The sequence below is a fragment of the Artemia sp. Qi Xiang Cuo genome, chromosome 2 (assembly GCF_049724085.1).
Source record: "Artemia sp. Qi Xiang Cuo chromosome 2, ASM4972408v1, whole genome shotgun sequence".
Classification (NCBI taxonomy): Eukaryota; Metazoa; Arthropoda; class Branchiopoda; order Anostraca; family Artemiidae; genus Artemia; species Artemia sp. Qi Xiang Cuo.
In genome coordinates this window covers 52,321,048-52,340,308 of record NC_142795.1, presented here as the reverse complement: position 1 = coordinate 52,340,308, position 19,261 = coordinate 52,321,048, and the positions used below count along the sequence as shown (strand labels likewise).

The 19,261-nt window shown below is 36.8% G+C and overlaps 1 protein-coding gene across 1 annotated transcript in view; it reads left to right on the top strand.

Annotated features, from left to right (window-relative positions):
• Nucleotides 1-19,261, top strand: part of LOC148955359 (cholecystokinin receptor type A-like) — a 199,913-nt gene that overhangs the window by 132,934 nt on the left and 47,718 nt on the right. Inside the window, exon 3 of the mRNA XM_089101766.1 lies at nt 18,270-18,470. Coding sequence (XP_088957892.1) covers nt 18,270-18,470 — 201 coding nt within the window. The remainder of the gene's footprint in view (nt 1-18,269; nt 18,471-19,261) is intronic.

The following is a 19,261-nucleotide window of genomic DNA, read 5'->3' as shown; positions in this document are numbered from 1 at the left end:
GCTGCACCTCGATCCCAATCCATTCAAAGCCCAATCCATTCCCTCTTTACACCCTCCCAGGAAGTCCCCATCTCCCTTAAATATTTCTTTATAACATCCTCCAACCCCAACTGCGGACGACCTGCTTTCCGTTTAGCCGTAGACGATTGGCCGAAAAGGATAATTTTTGGCGATCTGTCATCCTTCATCTGCAGTGCCCTAGCCATATTATCCTTTCTGTCATTATAGCCCTAGAAAGCGGGATTGAACCCAACTTTTCGTACAGTCTAATGTTTGAAATAGTGCCAGTCAGGCGGGTACCCAGGACAATCCGTAGGAAGTTTCTCTGGAAGACATGAAGCTAATCTTCATGTGTTTTTGGGAGAGCCCATGCTTCAGACCCAAACTTGATCACTAACGTCCCTGTAGCTTCCAATATTCTAATCTTGGTTTGCAGACTTATCTTCCTATTCTTCAAAACTTTTGTCAACTGTGAAAAAACACTCGGTCTGGAGAAAGCCCTACAGTGGGGGGGGGGATGCCATATGTGGAGGGGAGGAGGGTTGTTTTTTCCGTCACCAGCTCAATACTGCCCTTTTTATTTATAATTTTTCTTTCGTTGCAAAAAGCAGTAATTTTCAAGTGTATATTTATTGTCATCCCACTTCCGCCCACTAGGGTGCCGGCCCGGTCACTGGCCACCTCCGAGGGACTGTTCAGTCCACCAAGCGGTTTGTCTCAGCCCCTGACGCAACCCAGGACATATTTTTCAGCAAAAACATCAAAACTTGCAAAGGGGGAAATTCTTGTTCCTACCCATCCCGCGCACAGTGGGGGAGAGTTTGGTCTGTGTCAACGCAATCTGGGGATGGAATCCGGCCATCCCGCGCACTGTGGGGGAGTTTGGTCCATGTCTACTCATTATGAGGATGGAATCCGGACTTCGGCTAGGCGATAAAGGAGATAAAAAATGGTCTTGCTTGAGGTAATTTAAAATAAGTAATAATTGGGAAATTATCAATGAGTTTTTACGGCAACCCTCTATCGTCACATCATCCCTATTTCTAGCGCTCAGCTTGCAAGATTCCCACCATGGCAAGATTCTGTCCCTGGCAAGATTCCCGCCATGGCAAGATTCCTGCCCTGGTAAGATTCCCCGCCCTGTCAAGATTCCCACCCCTGGCAGACCACCCGGGATCCCACACAATCTATTATTTCTTCTGTATTGCCAAGATTCCAATCCATTTTTGGCATATTGTTTTTCAGGAAGATTCCCAGGATCCGTGACCAGGTCTAATATGAATGATGCTAGTGTATCGCCTAAGCTAGACTAAAAGAACCCCATGGTGGTCCAGCACAGCACACACACGGGTGCTGCGTTTTAACGACGGTGCACATCTTAAGCAAAGATACCTACTGAGACAGGATGGAAAATCATCTTGCGAAAAGAGTAGATGCCCAAGCCATTAATAAGTATAATTATAGCCCAGAGCGAAATGGGACTGCCCCACTCTTTTCACAATGACACCACCCCTCATACCCTCCCCCCCTCGTCATCCCTGTGGTACCAACCCTCATCCCCGAGGACATTTTTAACATTTTTAAATCCGAAAATAAGCTAAAGCATCACATTAAACCATATTTTTGGAAACAGAGAAGTCGCCCCCCCCTTTCTTTACTACTTTTTGATACTCTAAGCATTTCACCACACAATGCCAGACTATTACTGCCCCCTGTGACACACCACTATCATTGACGATAGGGGTCGTTGGGGTCCACGATTCTAATCCATTAAAGCATAGGGGTGTGTCTTGTGATGTAACATGCGCATTAAATACAAAGAGGTGTGCACCATGACCTCAGAGGGGTCTACTAGAAACAGCTGAACGCATTGTACAGGTGCGAGTGACTCCATTCCCCTTGTTAATTGAACTTGCGTATTATCCTGACCACATTCCAATTCATTGAAACATCTGGGAATTTCGCCTAGAAACAGGGCTCTCACATAAATACACAGGGGTGTGTTGCCTAGAAACAAGGGGTGGTATTGGCTAGTAACTACATTTATTTTCAAACATATCCAAAGTAACAAATATCAACCATCAAACATAACCATCAAACAACATAACCATCAAACAGCAAACCACATAACCATCAAACAAAACATAACCACCAAACATCCAACCCCATAACCATCAAACAACATAACCAACAACCATCAAACATCCAACATAACCAACAAAACATTACCATCAAACCGCATAACCAACAACCATCAAACAACAAACATAACCATCAAACAAAACCAACAACAAACATAGCTAACAGCAACAAACATAACATTGCTAACCAACATAACCAACAAACCTCAAACAACAAAACATAACCATCGAACAAAACCAACATCAAACATGACCAACAAACATCAAACAAAAAACATCCAAAAAACATAACCAACAAAAATAACCAACAACCACAACAAACAAAAAACATAACCATCAAACATAACCAACAAATATCAAACAACAAAACATAACCAAAAAAAATAACCAGCAAACATTATTCATAGCCAACAAACATAACCAACATAACCAACAAACATCAAACAACATAACCACATAATCAGCATCAAAATAAACAACAAAAATCAAACAACATAACCATCGAACAACATCAACATAACATAACCAAGAAACAACATAACGATCAAACATCAAACAACATAACCATCAAACATCAACATTATATAACCAAGAAACAACATAACCATCAAAATCACATAACCAACACTCATAACCAACACACATCAAACAACATAACCATCAAACAACATCAACATAACATAACCAATAACCAACAAACAACATAACCGTCAAACAAAAACCAACAAACAACACAACCATCAAACAATAACCAACATAACCATCAAACATAATAACATCAACATAACATAACCAACAACAACAACATCAAATGACATAACATAACAATCAAACAACATAACCATCAATCAATAACCAACATAACCATCAAACACCATAACATCAATATAACATAACCAACATAATCAAGAATCATATGTTAGTTTCCCTGTGTTAACTTCCATAGGGATGTCCTTGAAAGTAGTAAGGGATTACTACTAACTAGGTTATATATATATGTATATATGTATATATATATATATATATATATATATATATATATATATATATATATATATATATATATATATATATATATATATATATATATATAGCCTAAAATGTTTATATTTTACTAAAGTAAAGTGCCTATTTCTAACATTTTGCGTAACAAAACAGAAATTTTTGCCCAAACAGTATCAAAATATGAAGCTTATCCCAGTGTCAGAGACTGTACTGCCACGTAGTGGAGTATTGGTCCCTAAAAGTAGGAACAATCCATACACACTAAAAGGCTATTATACATAACATGTACAAAGTGTTTTTAACACCTATAAGCATTTCATTCCTGCACACAAGCTATCGGGGGTATATTAGCATCCTCCCCCCAGTGGCATCCTATTTTGATGAATATAGAGGAATGATGGGTGAAATTGTATGCATATAATATGGATGCTAAGGGGAGAATGGGTCTCCAATTCTTCCGGTAATATTTTGAGTATGAGATAAAAAATTACGTAAACTTGATACTATTAAGTGGATTGGGAAATCGATCAGAATAAGCTCGGAGCAATTTGAAAATTAAAGGGTATTGTAGGCCAGTTTTCATGTAATTTAATTGACATTGATATGATGCTGCTTCACCATTAGTGTCGATTTTTCGTTTTTTGTTTTTAAATAGTGTTTTTTTTTTTGGTAATAAGTATAATATCATATTCTTTTTAGCATAAAGGCAGAAAAATGAGGAGGTATTTTCCAGAAGTAATATTTGCCCAGCTAATTCTCCCTAAGTTTATAAATATAAGTGTCTGAAAATTTCTTTTCTTATTTCTGACCCCTTTTAAAAAAATATTAAGGGATTATCTTTTTCCTGATTAATTTTTAGTTCCAAAATATTGTTATACAGAAGTTAAAATTTAAAGTAAGTCTAAGGCAGTTGGGTTGGAAACTTTCGTCATGTTAGTATTACACTGCTTATGATCTGAATATAATAACAAAAAAGCACAGAAAATAAACAAAAAGTATTTTTTTTTTAATGAAAGCAATAAGCGACATATAAACTTAAAAAACAGAAATTATTTCGTGTATGAGGGGGAGTGTCGTCCCAAATTCTTTACGGCAAATGCTTAACTGAAATAAAATATTCCCTACGAAAGAAATCCAGCCCCTTCTCTCTCAACTCTGTGCTCTTTACGCTAAAGATTTATAGTGCTTAAACTGAAACTATTTATGAGTGCAATAAATTTGGTTAATGGGTGATGGCAAGTGTTTGGTTTACCGATTATCTTTTAAGACATTTGAATAATAAATTGTATTCTTTGAAATAAATCCAAACCAACAAGTTCTTCCATTCTTGAGGTATTATGGAAAATACTTTTTATTTCCTTCCACTTGCCATTGTTTGAGCACTCGTTCTTAAAGTATTAAGGACAAAAATCGAAGTTTGACGTCAAAAGTCGAAAGTTAAAGTAAAATATCAAGCAAGGAAAGACAACCAAGCAATCGGTAAATAATTCTTCGGCATCTGGAATTTTCTTGTCGTTTCTTGTTTATTTTAAACTTTTGTACAGAAGAATGTTCTAGGACTTGATTCACTTCAACATTGGCTTTTTTACGGGTCTGTGAGGACTCACAGTTGTCTTGTTTCCTGTGCCAAATAGCTATTATTCAACATTGTATTTCCCCATTGATGGAGAGGAAAAGTTATCTGAGTATTTATTATAATATATCGGGCACACGCAGGGGGGGGGGCAGGGGGCCATGCCCCCCTGGAATTAAGACCAGAGTATGAAGAAAATAGAAGCGTAACAACTAATCAAAGAAAAACAATTTATTATTTTTGATTTGTCTTTGAGAACTGTTATAAAACTTGTTTAGAATCAATTAAGAATTTAATTCAGTTCTTAGATCTTAGATTAACTCAATATAGGTCATTATTTATCATAGGCAGCGCGCCAGCGCTGCCTAAGTAAAGAACGATGTGGGCACAATGTTTGTTTTGTTTTTTTTTTTTTCTCTACCCGGGCACTTCGTATCGAAGGAGTTGTCATAGAAACTTCGAAAGAGGCTCATTCGATTGGAAATTGGAGTGGCTAGTGCCCTTTTTAATAGTTGAAACTGATTGGAGGGCAACTAGCTCCCCTCTCCCACACCCATAATTCTCCCAAACACATCCAATCAAAATTTTGAGATAACCATTTTGTTCAGCGTAGTTGATTTCCAGATAGAATATATGTTTTTGAGTAGGACACTCCCCCACAGCCCTCAGGGTAAGGGTCTTAAGTTATGCCCTGAGGGCTTATAAGAACGATCTTGGCACAATGTACTTTTTATTATTTTTTTCCCTTAGAGCAGGGCACTGTATATGGAAGGGGTCGTAGTAGAAACTTCAAAAGGGGCTCATTCGATTGGAAATTGAGAGTTCTAGTGCCCTCTTTAATAGTGGAAAGTGATTGGAGGGTAGCTAGCCCCCCCTCACGCCCATCATTCCCCCAAACACATCCAGTAAAAATTTTGATAGCCATTTTGTTCAGCGTAGTTGACTTCCAGATAGAAAATATTTTTTGAGGAGGACACTCCCCCGCAGCCCTCAGGGCAAGGTTTTTAAGTTATGCCCTGAGGGCTTATAAGAACGATGTTGGCACAATGTACTATTTATTATTTTTTTCCTTTAGAGCAGAGCACTTCATATGGAAGGGGTCGTAGTAGAAACTTTAAAAGGGGCTCATTCGATTGGAAATTGAGAGTTCTAGTGCCCTTTGTAATAGTGGAAAGTGATTGGAGGGCAGTTAGCCCCCCCCCCCCTCACGCCCATCATTCCCCCAAACACATCCAGTCAAAATCTTGAGATAGCCATTTTGTTCAGCGTAATTGATTTTCAGATAGATAATATGTTTGTGAGGAGGACACTCGCTCACAACCCTCAGGGCAAGGGTTTTAAGTTATGCCCTGGGGGTATATAAGGTTTTTATAGAAGGCGTTGTCGTTGAAATTTCAAAAAAAGGCTCATTCGATTGGAAATTCTAAGGGCTAGTGCCCTTTTTAATAATCAAAAGTGATTGGAGGGCAACTAGCCCCCCCCCACGCCCATAATTTCCCCAAACACAACCAATAAAAATTTTGGGATAGCCATTTTGTTCATTTCCCCAAACACATCCAATCAAAATTTTGAGATAGCCATTTTGTTCAGCGTGGTTGATTTCCAGATAGAAACTATGTTTTTGAGGGGGATACTCCCCCACAGCCCTCAGGGCAAGGGTTTTAAGTTAAGGCCTGGGGGCATATAAGGTTTTTAAAGAAGGCATTGTCGTAGAACCTTCAAAAAAGCTCATTCGATTGGAAATTCAAAGGGCCAGTGACGATTTTAATAGTTAAGAATAACTCGTGGGATACTAGCCCCCTCCCCACGCCCATCATTCTCCAACCACCTCCAATAAAAATTTTGAGATAGCCATTTTGTTCAGCATAGTTGACTTCCAGATTGAAAATATATTTTTGAGGAGGACACTCCCCCACAACCCTCAGGGCAAGGATTATAAGTTATGCCCTGGGGGTATATATGGTTTTTATAGAAGGCGTTGTAGTAGAAACTTCAAAAAAGGCTCATTCGATTGGAAATACAAAGGGATAGTTCCTTTTTTAATAGTCGAAAGTGATTGGAGGGAAACTAGCCCCCCCCCACACCCATCATATCCCCAAACACATCCAATCAACATTTTGAGATAGCCATTTTATTCAACATAGTTAAAAGTTTTGGAAATTAGGTCTTTAAGGATGACAACCCTTAACCCTTAATCTCTATCCAATTGATTGTATAGCGATTTACGCCCCTCTCACGCCCACCATTTTCTAAAACACATCCAATCAAAATTTTGAGATATCGATTTTGTTCAACGTAGTTGAACATTGTGGAAATTAGGTCTTTTAGGATGATAACCCCCTCAGAGCCCTCAGTGCAGGGGTTGTAAGTTATGCCCTGGGGGCATATAAGGTTTATACAGAAAGTTGTTGCATAAATCATAGACAGCACGATCGCGCTGCCTAAGTAAAGAACGGGGACACTCGAGAACGAGACAAGAAACGGGGACTAAGTAAAGAGGAGAACACTCCCCCACAACCGTCAGGGCAAGGGTTTTAAGTTAGGCCCTGGGGGTATATAAGAACGATTTTGGCACAATGTATTATTTATTAATTTTTTCCTTTAGAGCAGGGCACTTCGTATCGAAGAAGTTGTCGTAGAAACTTCGAAAAGCGCTCATTCAATTGGAAATTGGAGTGGCTTGTGCCCTTTTTAATAGTCGAAAGTGATTGGAAGGCGACTAGCACCCCTCTCACGCCCACCATTTCCCCAAACACATCCAATCAAAATTTTGAGATAGCCATGTTGTTTAACGTAGTTGAAAGTTCTGGAAATTCGGTCTTTGAGGATGACAACCACCCTAACAGGGTTGTAAGGGTTGTAATTTATGCCCTGGGGGCATATAAAGTGTTTATAGAAAGCGTTGTCGTTTCCAAAAGGGCTCAATCGATTGGAAATCGAAAGGCATAGTGCCGTTTTTAATAGTCGAAAGTGATTGGAAGGCTTGACATTTTTATGGTAAAGATCGAAGTGGGTATAATGTATTATTTTCTGTTGTTGTTTAGACCAGGGCACTTCGCATCGAAGTAGTTGTCATGGGAACTTCGAAAAGGGCTCATTCGACTGAAAATAGAAAGGGCTGATAACCTTTTTAATAGTCGAAAGTGATTTGAGGGCAGCTAATCCCCCTTCAACTCCCACCTTACCACACCAACCCTCCCATTTCTGTTCTTAAAATTTAACCAAATCAAAATAGCATAAGTGTATCCAAGCTATCAAAGAAAGTAAACAGATTTTTTTGCTAATGGTATCAAGTTTTCCATTTCAGGTCAACTAGAGGAGGTATGAAACTAAATTAAACAGTAGGCTACTATTTGTGTCCAGATTTTTAAAAGGGTGTATGTTGTTAAAAATTGCTGAAAATTTTTCTCCAGCATACAAATAGCGGGCCAAACTATAGAGTCTTAAAAAACGAAAAGATTTAAAGTATTATTTTCTCTTTCCCTGAAAAGACTATGTCAATATAAAGCAAACAGAAATTAATTTAAAAATCTTTCTCCACAAAATAAGTTTCTCAAAGAAAAGTAAAGAACTCCATTAAACAAAAACTGAGTAAAAATAAAATCAAATAATCTACCAAGCGTGAAACTACCACAAATCAGGATCGATAAATAAATGAAACCCAAGACGAACAGAAATTACAATAATTAACCGAGTCAAACTCAAAACGAGCAGAAATTAATATAAGTTGGGTGCAAAACCCTTATGCCTTCCCAAGGCCAGAACAAAATTTGTACTTTACTGAAAAATTACAAATGAATGTGCATTGTCAGTTTAATATACATATACTGATAATTAGTAGCCTAATCAAAATGTTAATATTATTAAAGTTATAAAAGTAAAAACATTTATATTTTTTTCATTAATCTATCTGAAGGAGACCGAAACCGGAACCCGATTTAGGGTTTTGAGTAAATACTCTCAAGGGCATTCTTATGCCCTAGCAATAGTGCGACAAGCTTGATAAAGCTTACCTTATTTTGGAATTAATAAACAAAGAAAGTTTTATATATATGCAGCGTCGTGCCCTACCAGGAGTAGGTTTCGTCTTGGTTTTTGCTCATATTTTGTCAAGCTAAAAACGTAAGTCTAATTTTTTTATTACTTTCCTTAATTTTTAAAATATAATCCTAGTTAAGGGGTAAGATTCTAATTTTGCTTAAGTCTATATTGATCATCATGTGTCTGTTCCATTTGTTGTATCCTATAAGGTCTTGTCATATTAGAAATTTTGCTTGCTTTTCTTTCATAATAATGAAACTTAACTTTTAGCTTAAACCTGGACGGGAATATAGTCAAGATACCAGAATTTGTGAATTAAAAATATTAATCTTTTAATAAGTCAACAAATAATTAATAACTGATCGACAAATAATTCTAAATAAATTACAAATAAACAGCTTAAATTGAATAGTAAGATTAATAGTAATTAGTAAAATATTAGTAAAATAGCAACCATTCTTCTTTTAATAGAAAAACTCTTGGTTTTTCTATACCGGTATAGAATCACATTTTTGTACCACTCACTGTTTGAAATATGACCAATCTAAAGGTATCATGATCAGTCTGGTGGCTGGCGTTTACCCTCCCTCCTGGTAATCATCCCCTTGGAGAACCCCCCGCGAAAAATACCCCCCGCGAAAAATACCCCCCCCCCCAAGAAAATACCCCACCGTGGAAAATACCCCCTCCCCCGGAAAATATCCCCCGTGAAAAACATATCCCCCGTGAAAAACTTGAGAATTTTATTCGAGTTTTATTTTTTAATTTCCGTTGGGGGAAGGAATTTTGGTACTTGTGTATTATGCACCGCTCACTCAAGTTTACGCTGTGTAAAATTCGAAAACACACCGGTTTTTTCTTTAGTTTCTTCGTTACTTTAGAAATAAATTTGAGCTGTAGATTTGCACATTAGGGGGGGGATAGGGTACAGTATAGCGGTCTGTATGCAAAGTGTGTTTGGTACAATTATTCTGCATATTAGATAGATAGATAGATAAGCGTATTTTAAAGCCAAAAATACGGCCATGAACGCAGTAAAATGACATTAATGAAAGGCACAAATAACATAAACTTTGATTAGCGATAGTAGAAAGGCCTCATGAGGTCCCATTGCTCACCCCTGCTGCCACCTACAACTTTTTTACACAATTTATGCATGTTTTTATGTCTGTTCGTTGTCAGTGAGAATTAAAAAACAGGATTTTTCTCACTTTTATGGATGTTTCTTTGGACGGTTATGTGTGTTGGTCAATTTATTTGATGGTTTTTGTCAGTGAGAATGAAAAAACAGAGACGAGTACAGCAATTTATGGATGTTTTATGGTTTTTGTCAGTGAGAATGAAAAAACAGGATTTTTCTCACTTTGATGGATGTTTCATGGATGGTTATGTGTGTTGGTCAATTTATGGATGTACTTATGGTTTTTGTCAGTGAGAATGAAAAAACAGGATTATTCTCACTTTGATGGATGTTTCATGGATGGTTATGTGTGTTGGTCAATTTATGGATGTTTTTATGGTTTTTGTCCGTGAGAATGGAAAAACATGATTTTTCTCACTTTGATGGATGTTTCAAGGTTTACATAATCGAGGGGAATTATTGATTCACGAAAGGGGAGAGAATTTCTGAGAAATTGATTTACATAATCGGCGGGGAATTATTGATTTACGAAAAGGGGAATTAAGAAACAAGTATGGCTTCTTTGATCTTAGGTCTGAGGGATAAACGCTCTATAGGTCAGAGAGAAAAATTAATATTCTATTTTTAAATAGGGCTCATTGATCTTTAGTGTCAGGAATTAGAAATGACATCACTTGTTATCTTGGAATTATGCGGGAGTCTAAAGAGATAGAAATTCTATTTTTAAATACGGCTTCACTGATCTTTAAGTCGGAGAGATAAATTGATATTCTAACGAAACCATAATAGTGTAGCTAGGAACATTTATGAGATGAAGAGTTTAACGCGGGAGAAGGTTTCTTAGTAATTTCAAATGTGACAGCGCAGGGATGCCAAAAACAAAAGGAACACGCAGAAATTACGTTTAGGGGTTATTTGGGTGAAACCGGTTCAGACATTTTAGGGAATTATTTCGGCGAAACAGTTAGAGGAATTTTAAAAGATGATTTTAGAAGAGGTTTTAGAAGAGGATTTAAGGGTGAAACTCTGTGGTCGTTATAATACACAAGTTCGATTTGAAAAGTGTCGTGAGGTCCCTACCCCAACCCCAAATGGCTCCGATACCCATACCCCCACCCCAAAAGGCTCCGACCCCCCATACCCCAACCCGAAGGAAGCCCCGGGTCCCCAAAGGTCCCCCCGGCTCCCAAAGGGCCCCCACCCTCCCAAAAGCCCCTGAGACCCCATTTTTTAATACTTTTTTAAGGCTTCATTATATCTTTTCAGAACAAGTTATTTTCTTAATGTCCATCCTAAACCCATTTTACAAGTTGAAATGGGCGAAACCGTTTTAGACATTTTAGGGAATTATTTCAGCGAAACAGTTAGAGACATTTTAAAAGATGATTTTAGAAGATGTTTTAGAAGAGGATTTGGCCACCGGGACCCCTCCCCCCCATTTTTTAAAATAATTTTTGAATTTTTTTAACATGGTATTTTTTTAACTTTTTTACGTATCTTAAAATGACATGAAATATGCTTACGGCTCTACCAATCGTACTCTGTGCTTGGTCATAGATACGACGCGGCTTTCCCACTGGTACTCTATGGCAGTTTATCGACACTACCTAGTTTATTGCATGCATTAAATCAGTATTTTTTACGCAGTGGAAGGATAAACACACAATTCATATCTGTAAAAAAGTGAAGATGAATTATTCGACGAAAGTATGTGCACATGATAAAATCATCGTCGTGTTGAATGCTGACAAGGAGAAATACCTGAACTATGAAACGAGTGCAAGTGGTAACACTATTGGAAATGTATGCATGCGTTGTCATGACAGTGAGAAGTTAGATTCCTTTGGAGTATCCCAAGAATTTCCATCATGCAAACGGTGGATATGCGAGAGTAACATTACCAGAGAAATTAGTACTCAAAGAGAATGCCAACGTAAAAATAATAGTTGATGAAGAGGGACAACTTCTAGCTAATGGTTCTGGTAGCATGTTAGCCGTTGATAGATCTTATCTCTATCTTTCCGGTGTTAGCATTCGAATGAAAGCAAAGGGAAAAAGAAGACATGCATACAGCTGCACCAACATCATAAATCATGTTGTCAAAACATAAGAAGTAACAGCAAAGAAAAGAGAGGAAATCACCAAAATAAAAGCAACTTTGATTTGTTCTTTATTTTTATAAAAGAGAAAATTTGGTAATACGTTTTGTTTCAAACAGTTCGTGGTAACGAACTGTAAGTAAGGAGCGACCCGGCTCAATGGTAACCGAAACTCTAAAAAACGGAATTTGGATACCAATAGATACATCAAGAGAATCAAATTTTAATGCTGATTTAAAATATATAAGTTTCATCAATTTTAGTCTTACCTGTCGAACGTTACGCGCCTGAGAAAATTTGGCTGATTTTCGAAAAAACGGGAAAATATTGTGATTTTATTTATTTATTTATGTCGTTATCCTTTGGTCTGGTGAGTTTGGTCGCGGAGCGGATCTACCGTCCACCGTAAGTAAAATGATTAATTCTTTTAGTGACCAGGGTGATGTTAACTCTTTGGGGGAACGTTTTATTGAGTTACAAAATAATCCTTTAGATATAGAAAGTATAATTAATAATTAAGTTGGAAGTAGAAATATGAATTATAATGATACTAAATCATTTATTGAAAGTAAATATCTTTTACAATTAAGTGGTTCTGCCTCTTCTAAACAAGATGGTATTTTCTCTGTGTTTTACCTAAACATTCTGGGACTTTGTTCCTCTTTTGAGGAGCCGAAACGGATCGTCAGTGGGGTACCTCCGGAGGTGATTGGTTTATGTGAAACTTTCCTGGATTCAAAAAGGATATGCTTTTAGATATCCAAAGATTTAGGATGGAGAGGATGAACCAGAAAAAGATGGCGAAAGGTGGCCTTGCCCTGTATATTGCCGATCATCTTGTATATAATTTCCGAAGTGATTTGAGTAGAAATGAGGAAGTACTCTTTGAATCCCTTTTTATTGAGATTAAGTCAGGTTGTAAGGATTTAGTTGTCGGTTTGGTTTACAGATCCCCTAGTGGATATATTCCTTCGTTTATGAAAATTCTGGAAGAGGTTTTAGACTTAGTCCAAAAGCATCCTTGCGAACTAATCCTTATGGGGGATTTCAACCTTAACCTGCTGGATCACAATTCTGCTTCGGCTGCAGATTTTTTGTCAATGATGCTTTCCGCGGGAACTCTACCCTCAGTTTGTATACCAACCCGAGTTACTGAGATGCATGCATCACTTATTGATAATATTTTTTCGTCACTAGATGTCTTAGATAATTCGGTGATCGTTAGTGATATTTCTGATCATTTTACTGCTATTTCACGATATAGGACTGCTAATCGATCGCAGCGTAAAGCTTCGCCATCTAATCTCCCATTTTTCCGTTTTGGTGTCAGTGAGATCAGTCTACTTAAATCTCGTTTGATTGATCAGCCTTGGGATCGTTTGGATTCTGAATACGATTTTAACCGCTCTTTTGATTTCTTTTATGATTCAGTAAAAGATGGTATCCTAAAAGTTTGCCACCGGAATCCAAAGCCTCATACCTCGAAAAGGATAGTACTGCTGAATCTGTGGATGACTCCAGGTCTCCATAAAAGCTGGAAAAGGAAAAATTATCTGTGGAAACTATACAAGGCTTCGTCATCTGCTTCTCATCATCAGCGGTTCAAGGCCTATAGGAATATATTTAATTCTCTGTGTCGGAAGGCCAAGTCTCAGTATTATCACAGGAAATTTTCTGAGTGTGGAAAGGATGTTGGGAAGACATGGAAAATTATTAATTCTCTACTTAAACCTACTCCCCCTCCGCCTTCAGTTCCAACAAGGCTGATAGTTGACGGTAAAATTGTCCAAGGAGAAGAAAATGTTCAGCTAGAGCTTACGTATTATTTTGATAATATACAAAACACGACTGCTTCATCTGTGAGCTATAGATCTCCTCGTTGCGATTTCAGAGCCTATCTTGGACCCCCATGTTTAAAGTCTATGGTCCTGAACCCTGTTTCTGAGTTCGAGGTAGCTCAGATCCTAAATGCACTTAAAGGTTCGTCGTCTTCAGGGCCAGACAGAATTCCTACAAGGGTTATCTGTGCCGTTCTTCCTGCTATTCTGTCACCATTGACTAAGCTTGTCAATCTGTCTTTCGTGAATGGAATTTTCCCTGAATCACTCAAGCGAGCTAAGGTTATAGTGCTGTATAAAGGTGGGTCCCGGAGTGATCCTGCTAATTATAGGCCAATTTCTCTTCTATCTGTTTTCAGCAAAATTTTTGAGAAGGCTATGCTATCCAGGCTTCTTAGTTTTCTGGATGTCAAAAATTTTTTCCATGATTTCCAGTTTGGATTCCGAGCGAATCACTCTACAGAGCATGTTTGTGCACCTCTCTTGAATTTCATTCATTCGGCAATAGATTTTTGTCTTATCCCGGCAGCTTTATTTTTGGATGTTCGTAAAGCTTTTGAATCTTTGACTCATCAGATTCTTCTTTGGAAATTATTGCATATTGGTATAAGATCAAATGTTTTCTCTTGGTTTGAATAATATCTTTCTGGTAGACTTATTTCAATTGATCCGCTTTTCCAGAGTCCTTCTGAAGTAGAATATGGTGTCCCCCAGGGATCTGTTCTTGGCCCCGTTTTATTTCTGATTTACGTCAATAATCTGATTTCAGCAGTCAAGAATACCATTCCTCTAGTATGCTGCAATCTTTGTCATCCGGATGTTCCTTTGTTTCCCAATGCTACTTCTAATGAAGATTGCCTCGTTGCTTTTGCTGACGACAGCACTTTTGGGACTTTAGGGAGGACGGAATGTGATGTCAGATCTAATCTGGTGGCAATATTTGAGAGAGTAGTTTCATGGTTTGAGGCGAATTGCTTGGCCTTGAATGTTACCAAGTCACATTTTCTAATTTTTTCTCGAATTGGTGTAGCTTTCCCTGAACTGACAAAGCTTCAGGTGTCACAAGGCTCCTTGTGTAGACCAAAGAATCGGTTGGTCCGGTTTCTTGGTATCCTGCTTGATGAGAACCTTTCGTTTAGACACAATATAGCCATGATTAGGGTTAATGTCTCACGGAGTTTGGGTGTCATTTGAAAACTCAAACACACCTTTCCTGGATCTATTCTAAAGCTTCTTTTTTTCTGCCTTGTCCAGTCATATGTCTCTTATTGCCCCATAGTATGGATGTCTACTTTTCCTTCTGCACTGCGGTCGCTTTCTGTCATGTATGATAAAACACGGCGTCTGGTTATGGACACCAACCGTTCTTCACCAAGACCGCTTCTAAATCTACAGTCTATCTACATTCTTTCTTGTGCTTCTTTTGTTTTTCATCAGCTTCATGGCAATCTTACAAAATCTCTTCAAAAAACTCCTCAGTTTATTTCTGATTTAGCTCCATATAAACTTCGTTCGTCACATAATATCTGCATTCATCCTACTCCCACTGTGCGGTCAGATTTCAATCCCCTGATTGCTTGTCATCAGGTTTGGAACTCCCTGCCTTCTTCAGTACAGAAATGCCACGCGTTTGGCACTTTAAAGAGGATTATTAAGGACCATTTAGTTAATAATAAAAAATAATAATTTTTTTTTTTTTTTTTTTTTTTTTTTTTGTGGTGTTTATGTCCCCAGAATGGTTTGTTCTGTTTTTTTGTGGTCTTCTCTGCGCTATGACTCCCAGGCCTCAGGTATGACTATCAATATTTATTGCTGAAACTTGTATAGTTCACTAAGGAGTAGCATTCATGAAGACGGGTTAAATTTTATTGCTTTTGCACCATTTTATTACAGTCCAATAATTATAAGCCTTATGACTGAAATAACCCATAAACCTCAATTTTGCTACCTAGCCTCAGAAATAAGCAGAGTTGATTGAATTGGAATTTATATAGTTTTAAATACAAGCTAAAAGGGCTGTACATGGCTTAAGTTTTGATTTTTTAATATTTTGGATAAGAGTTATGAATAATATCGTAACAGCTATTATGATGTTGGTTCTACCTGACAATACACATAATTCTGTTTCGACGATAGGGATTCGCTTATAGTAATAATAATATTTTTTTTTTTTTTTTTTTTTTTTTTTTTTTTTTTTTTTGTGAGTCTATTTAATATAATTAATAAATTTAGTTTATTTATTCTAATTTTTTCTATAGTTTCCAGTTTATCTATATTTTCTTTTCTTCTCCTTCATATGTGAGTAAGTGATCATTTTAAATTTTCTTTTGTTTTTTATCTCTGAGTATGTAATTCATATGTCGTCCCTCTTTGTACAGGCCAATGAGCCTTTGAGGGATTAATAACATGTAATATTATATGTGTATTTAATGAAGAATAAAATCTTATCTTATCTTACCAAAAAAATGGAGGGCAACTAGGCCCCCTCCCACGCTCATTTTTTTCCCAAAGTCACCCGATCAAAATTTTGAGACAGCCATTTTGTTTATCATGGTCGAAAATATGAAAAATATGTCTTTTATGATGACTTAATCCCCCGAAGTCCCCGGGGGGAGGGCTGAAAGTTATGAACTTTACCCAATGTTAACATATAGTATTGGTTATTGGGAAGAATACATACGTTTTCAGGTTGTTTTTTTTGGTAGGTGGGGGGGGGGGCAGGGCTTATATGGGAGGATCTTTCAATGAAGGAAGTTTTCATGGGGGAAGGGACATTGCTATGAAGGGGGCGCCGGATTTCCCATCATTATTAAAGAAAAAGATTAGAAATTAAATTAAAAAAAGTTTATCAACTGAAAGTAAGGAGCAACATCAAAACTTAAAACGAACAGAAAATATTACGTATATGATTGGGTTCACCCCTTAGTCAATACCTCGCTCTTTAAGCCAAAGATTTTTTAGTACTTTCATAAGAGCTATTTATTCTAATTAACGGCCTTTGTGATTAAGGGGTCATTTTTAAAGAATTGGAACAAAACTTGAACTTTAGCTTAAAGAGCAAGGTATTGATTAGGGTGCGAACCCCTTAATATACGTATTAAAAATCTATGAATATAGAAGTTCGATACGTAAGTTAATTCGTAAGTTACGTATATTTGTTACTAATAAAAACGTTCGTAAATAAAATTAAACAAGTTTCGAGAAAGCTATTTAATCAAATAAAAGTAAAATTAATATGCAAATTTTGTGGTAATTATTCATGTGCGGTGAGCCAATATCAAAGCCTGCATTAATTCAAAAACGTTCGAAAATAAAATAAAAAAAACAAGTTTTTTAACTGAAAGTAAGGAACGACGTTAAAACTTAAAACGAACAGAAATTATTCCGTATCTGAAAGGGGCTGTCCCCTTATCAACGCCTCGCTCTTTACGCTAAAGTTTGAATTTTTCACAACTCTATTTTCTTAAACAATAAAAAACTTTAGCGTAAAGAGCAAGGTGTTGAGGAGGAGACAGCCCCAATCAGATACAGAATAATTTATTTTCGTTTTAAGTTTTAACGTCGTTCCTTACTTTCATTAAAAAAAAAATAGTTTTTTTTATTTAATTCATTAAAGCTCAAATGAAGCTCTGGTCTTTGGAAGGCTTAAGGGGCGCCAGCCCTACTTCTGTTTGTGACCATTTTTAGTTGTTTTAAGTTTGGCTTAATTATTCATCTTAATTTCTTTTCATTCTGAATCTCATGTATTCATTGATATTAATTTATGTTTGTTTTAAACTTGAATTGTTAAGACTTCATTTTTCCTCGTCTTCGGATTAATGTATATTTCTATTTTTCTTTGGAAAAGAACTTTTGGGAAAAGTTCTTTTTAAATTTGTTTCTTGTTATTATCAGATGAAATTATTTTTAATGCGCTAATTAAAAAGAAAATGTATTAGATTTTTTTGGTTTTCCTACTCAACAATTAAAACTTGGATTTGCAACTTTAGACAAAATTTAACAACAATTTTTTATAGTAAATTTACAACGGAATTTAGGGATGATTAGAAGGATGAGAAAACTCTCAGATTGGAAAGTGAAACTTCCAGCTCTTTCAACTGTAGTAGCCTACCCAATTTTATGTCTTATGGTTTGCTCCATGTTTAAGAAAACTATGTTCTTTCATTTTACCCAAGGGCATCGGATCGTAGTGCCTCATTTTGCAAAGCCCTGTAATCATAATCCACCCATTCTCTCATCATTGGGTAAAATATCCCCTCCCCTTCAGTAAAATAGTGTGGAAAATCATGCCTTTTTGCAGCCGACCTAGATTTTGAAAACTCCTATGATATATATCTGAAGATATTAATTTAGAAGAACCGAAATAATTAGAATCCCTTTCTAAAACTTATAAATCATAATAAAGGTACTTAGAATGAAATTTTGTTTCAGCTTCATCAGTGTCAAGTTCTGTTTGGACGCTTGTTGCTATTTCATTGGAGAGGTATTTCGCTATTTGTAAGCCTCTTCGATCTCGTAGCTGGCAGACTAAGTCTCATGCATATAAATCTATTGTGGCTATCTGGTTTGGAAGCTTTCTCTTTTGTCTTCCTATCGGACTGCTTGCGGAACTCCAACCAATTAGTGAAACTGGTAAGATCCCTTGTATTTGTTACCTTTTAATTAGATAAAACAACTTCCTGGATTTAGAAATAATTAATAAAGATAAAAAAACATTTTACTGAGACAACCAGCGGTGCCTTTCCTCAGCTAAAGTCGAGCAGCTGTCAAGCACTACGATACTCGTTTGGAATATAAACCTTGATTTCCTGGAAAAATAAACTAAATGTTTTCAAATTTTCCAGTTTAAAAGCACTGTATATCCATGATACTGACTTGGAAGAAGGGCGGGGTTTGACAATATATAATACTTCTTAGGGGCAGAACGTTAGCAAAAAGTGTTTGAACTGTATGAGCTGAGTGTAGAAGCTGAAAAGATAGCAATTTCTCCTCCGTCTTTCGGGGTACCCATGCTTCAGAACCATACTTGACCACTGTCATCACTGTAGGTTCCAATATTTTAATCTTGAGTCACAGATTGGCAGACTTATTTTCCTATTCTTCCTATCTTTTTTCAACTCTGAGGAAACATCGTAAGCATTGGTTATTCTACTTTCAACAACTTCACTGAACCCACCGGTTTTAATACCCAGGTCGGTGAAGCTGTCCACTTGATTGATCATTGTTTATCCAAAATTTCCTTTTCACCTTCTCCTAGACATAGCGACTTAGTCATCATAAGTTACATACAATGATATTTCTCTTATGCCAAGATATTGAAAAAAAAACCGCCATGATTCAATCGTTTTTCAACTAGATCTTTTTTTCTGACAATCTCTATTTCTTTTCCTGCGAAAATGAATAGCGTGATGCTTGGTTTTGGT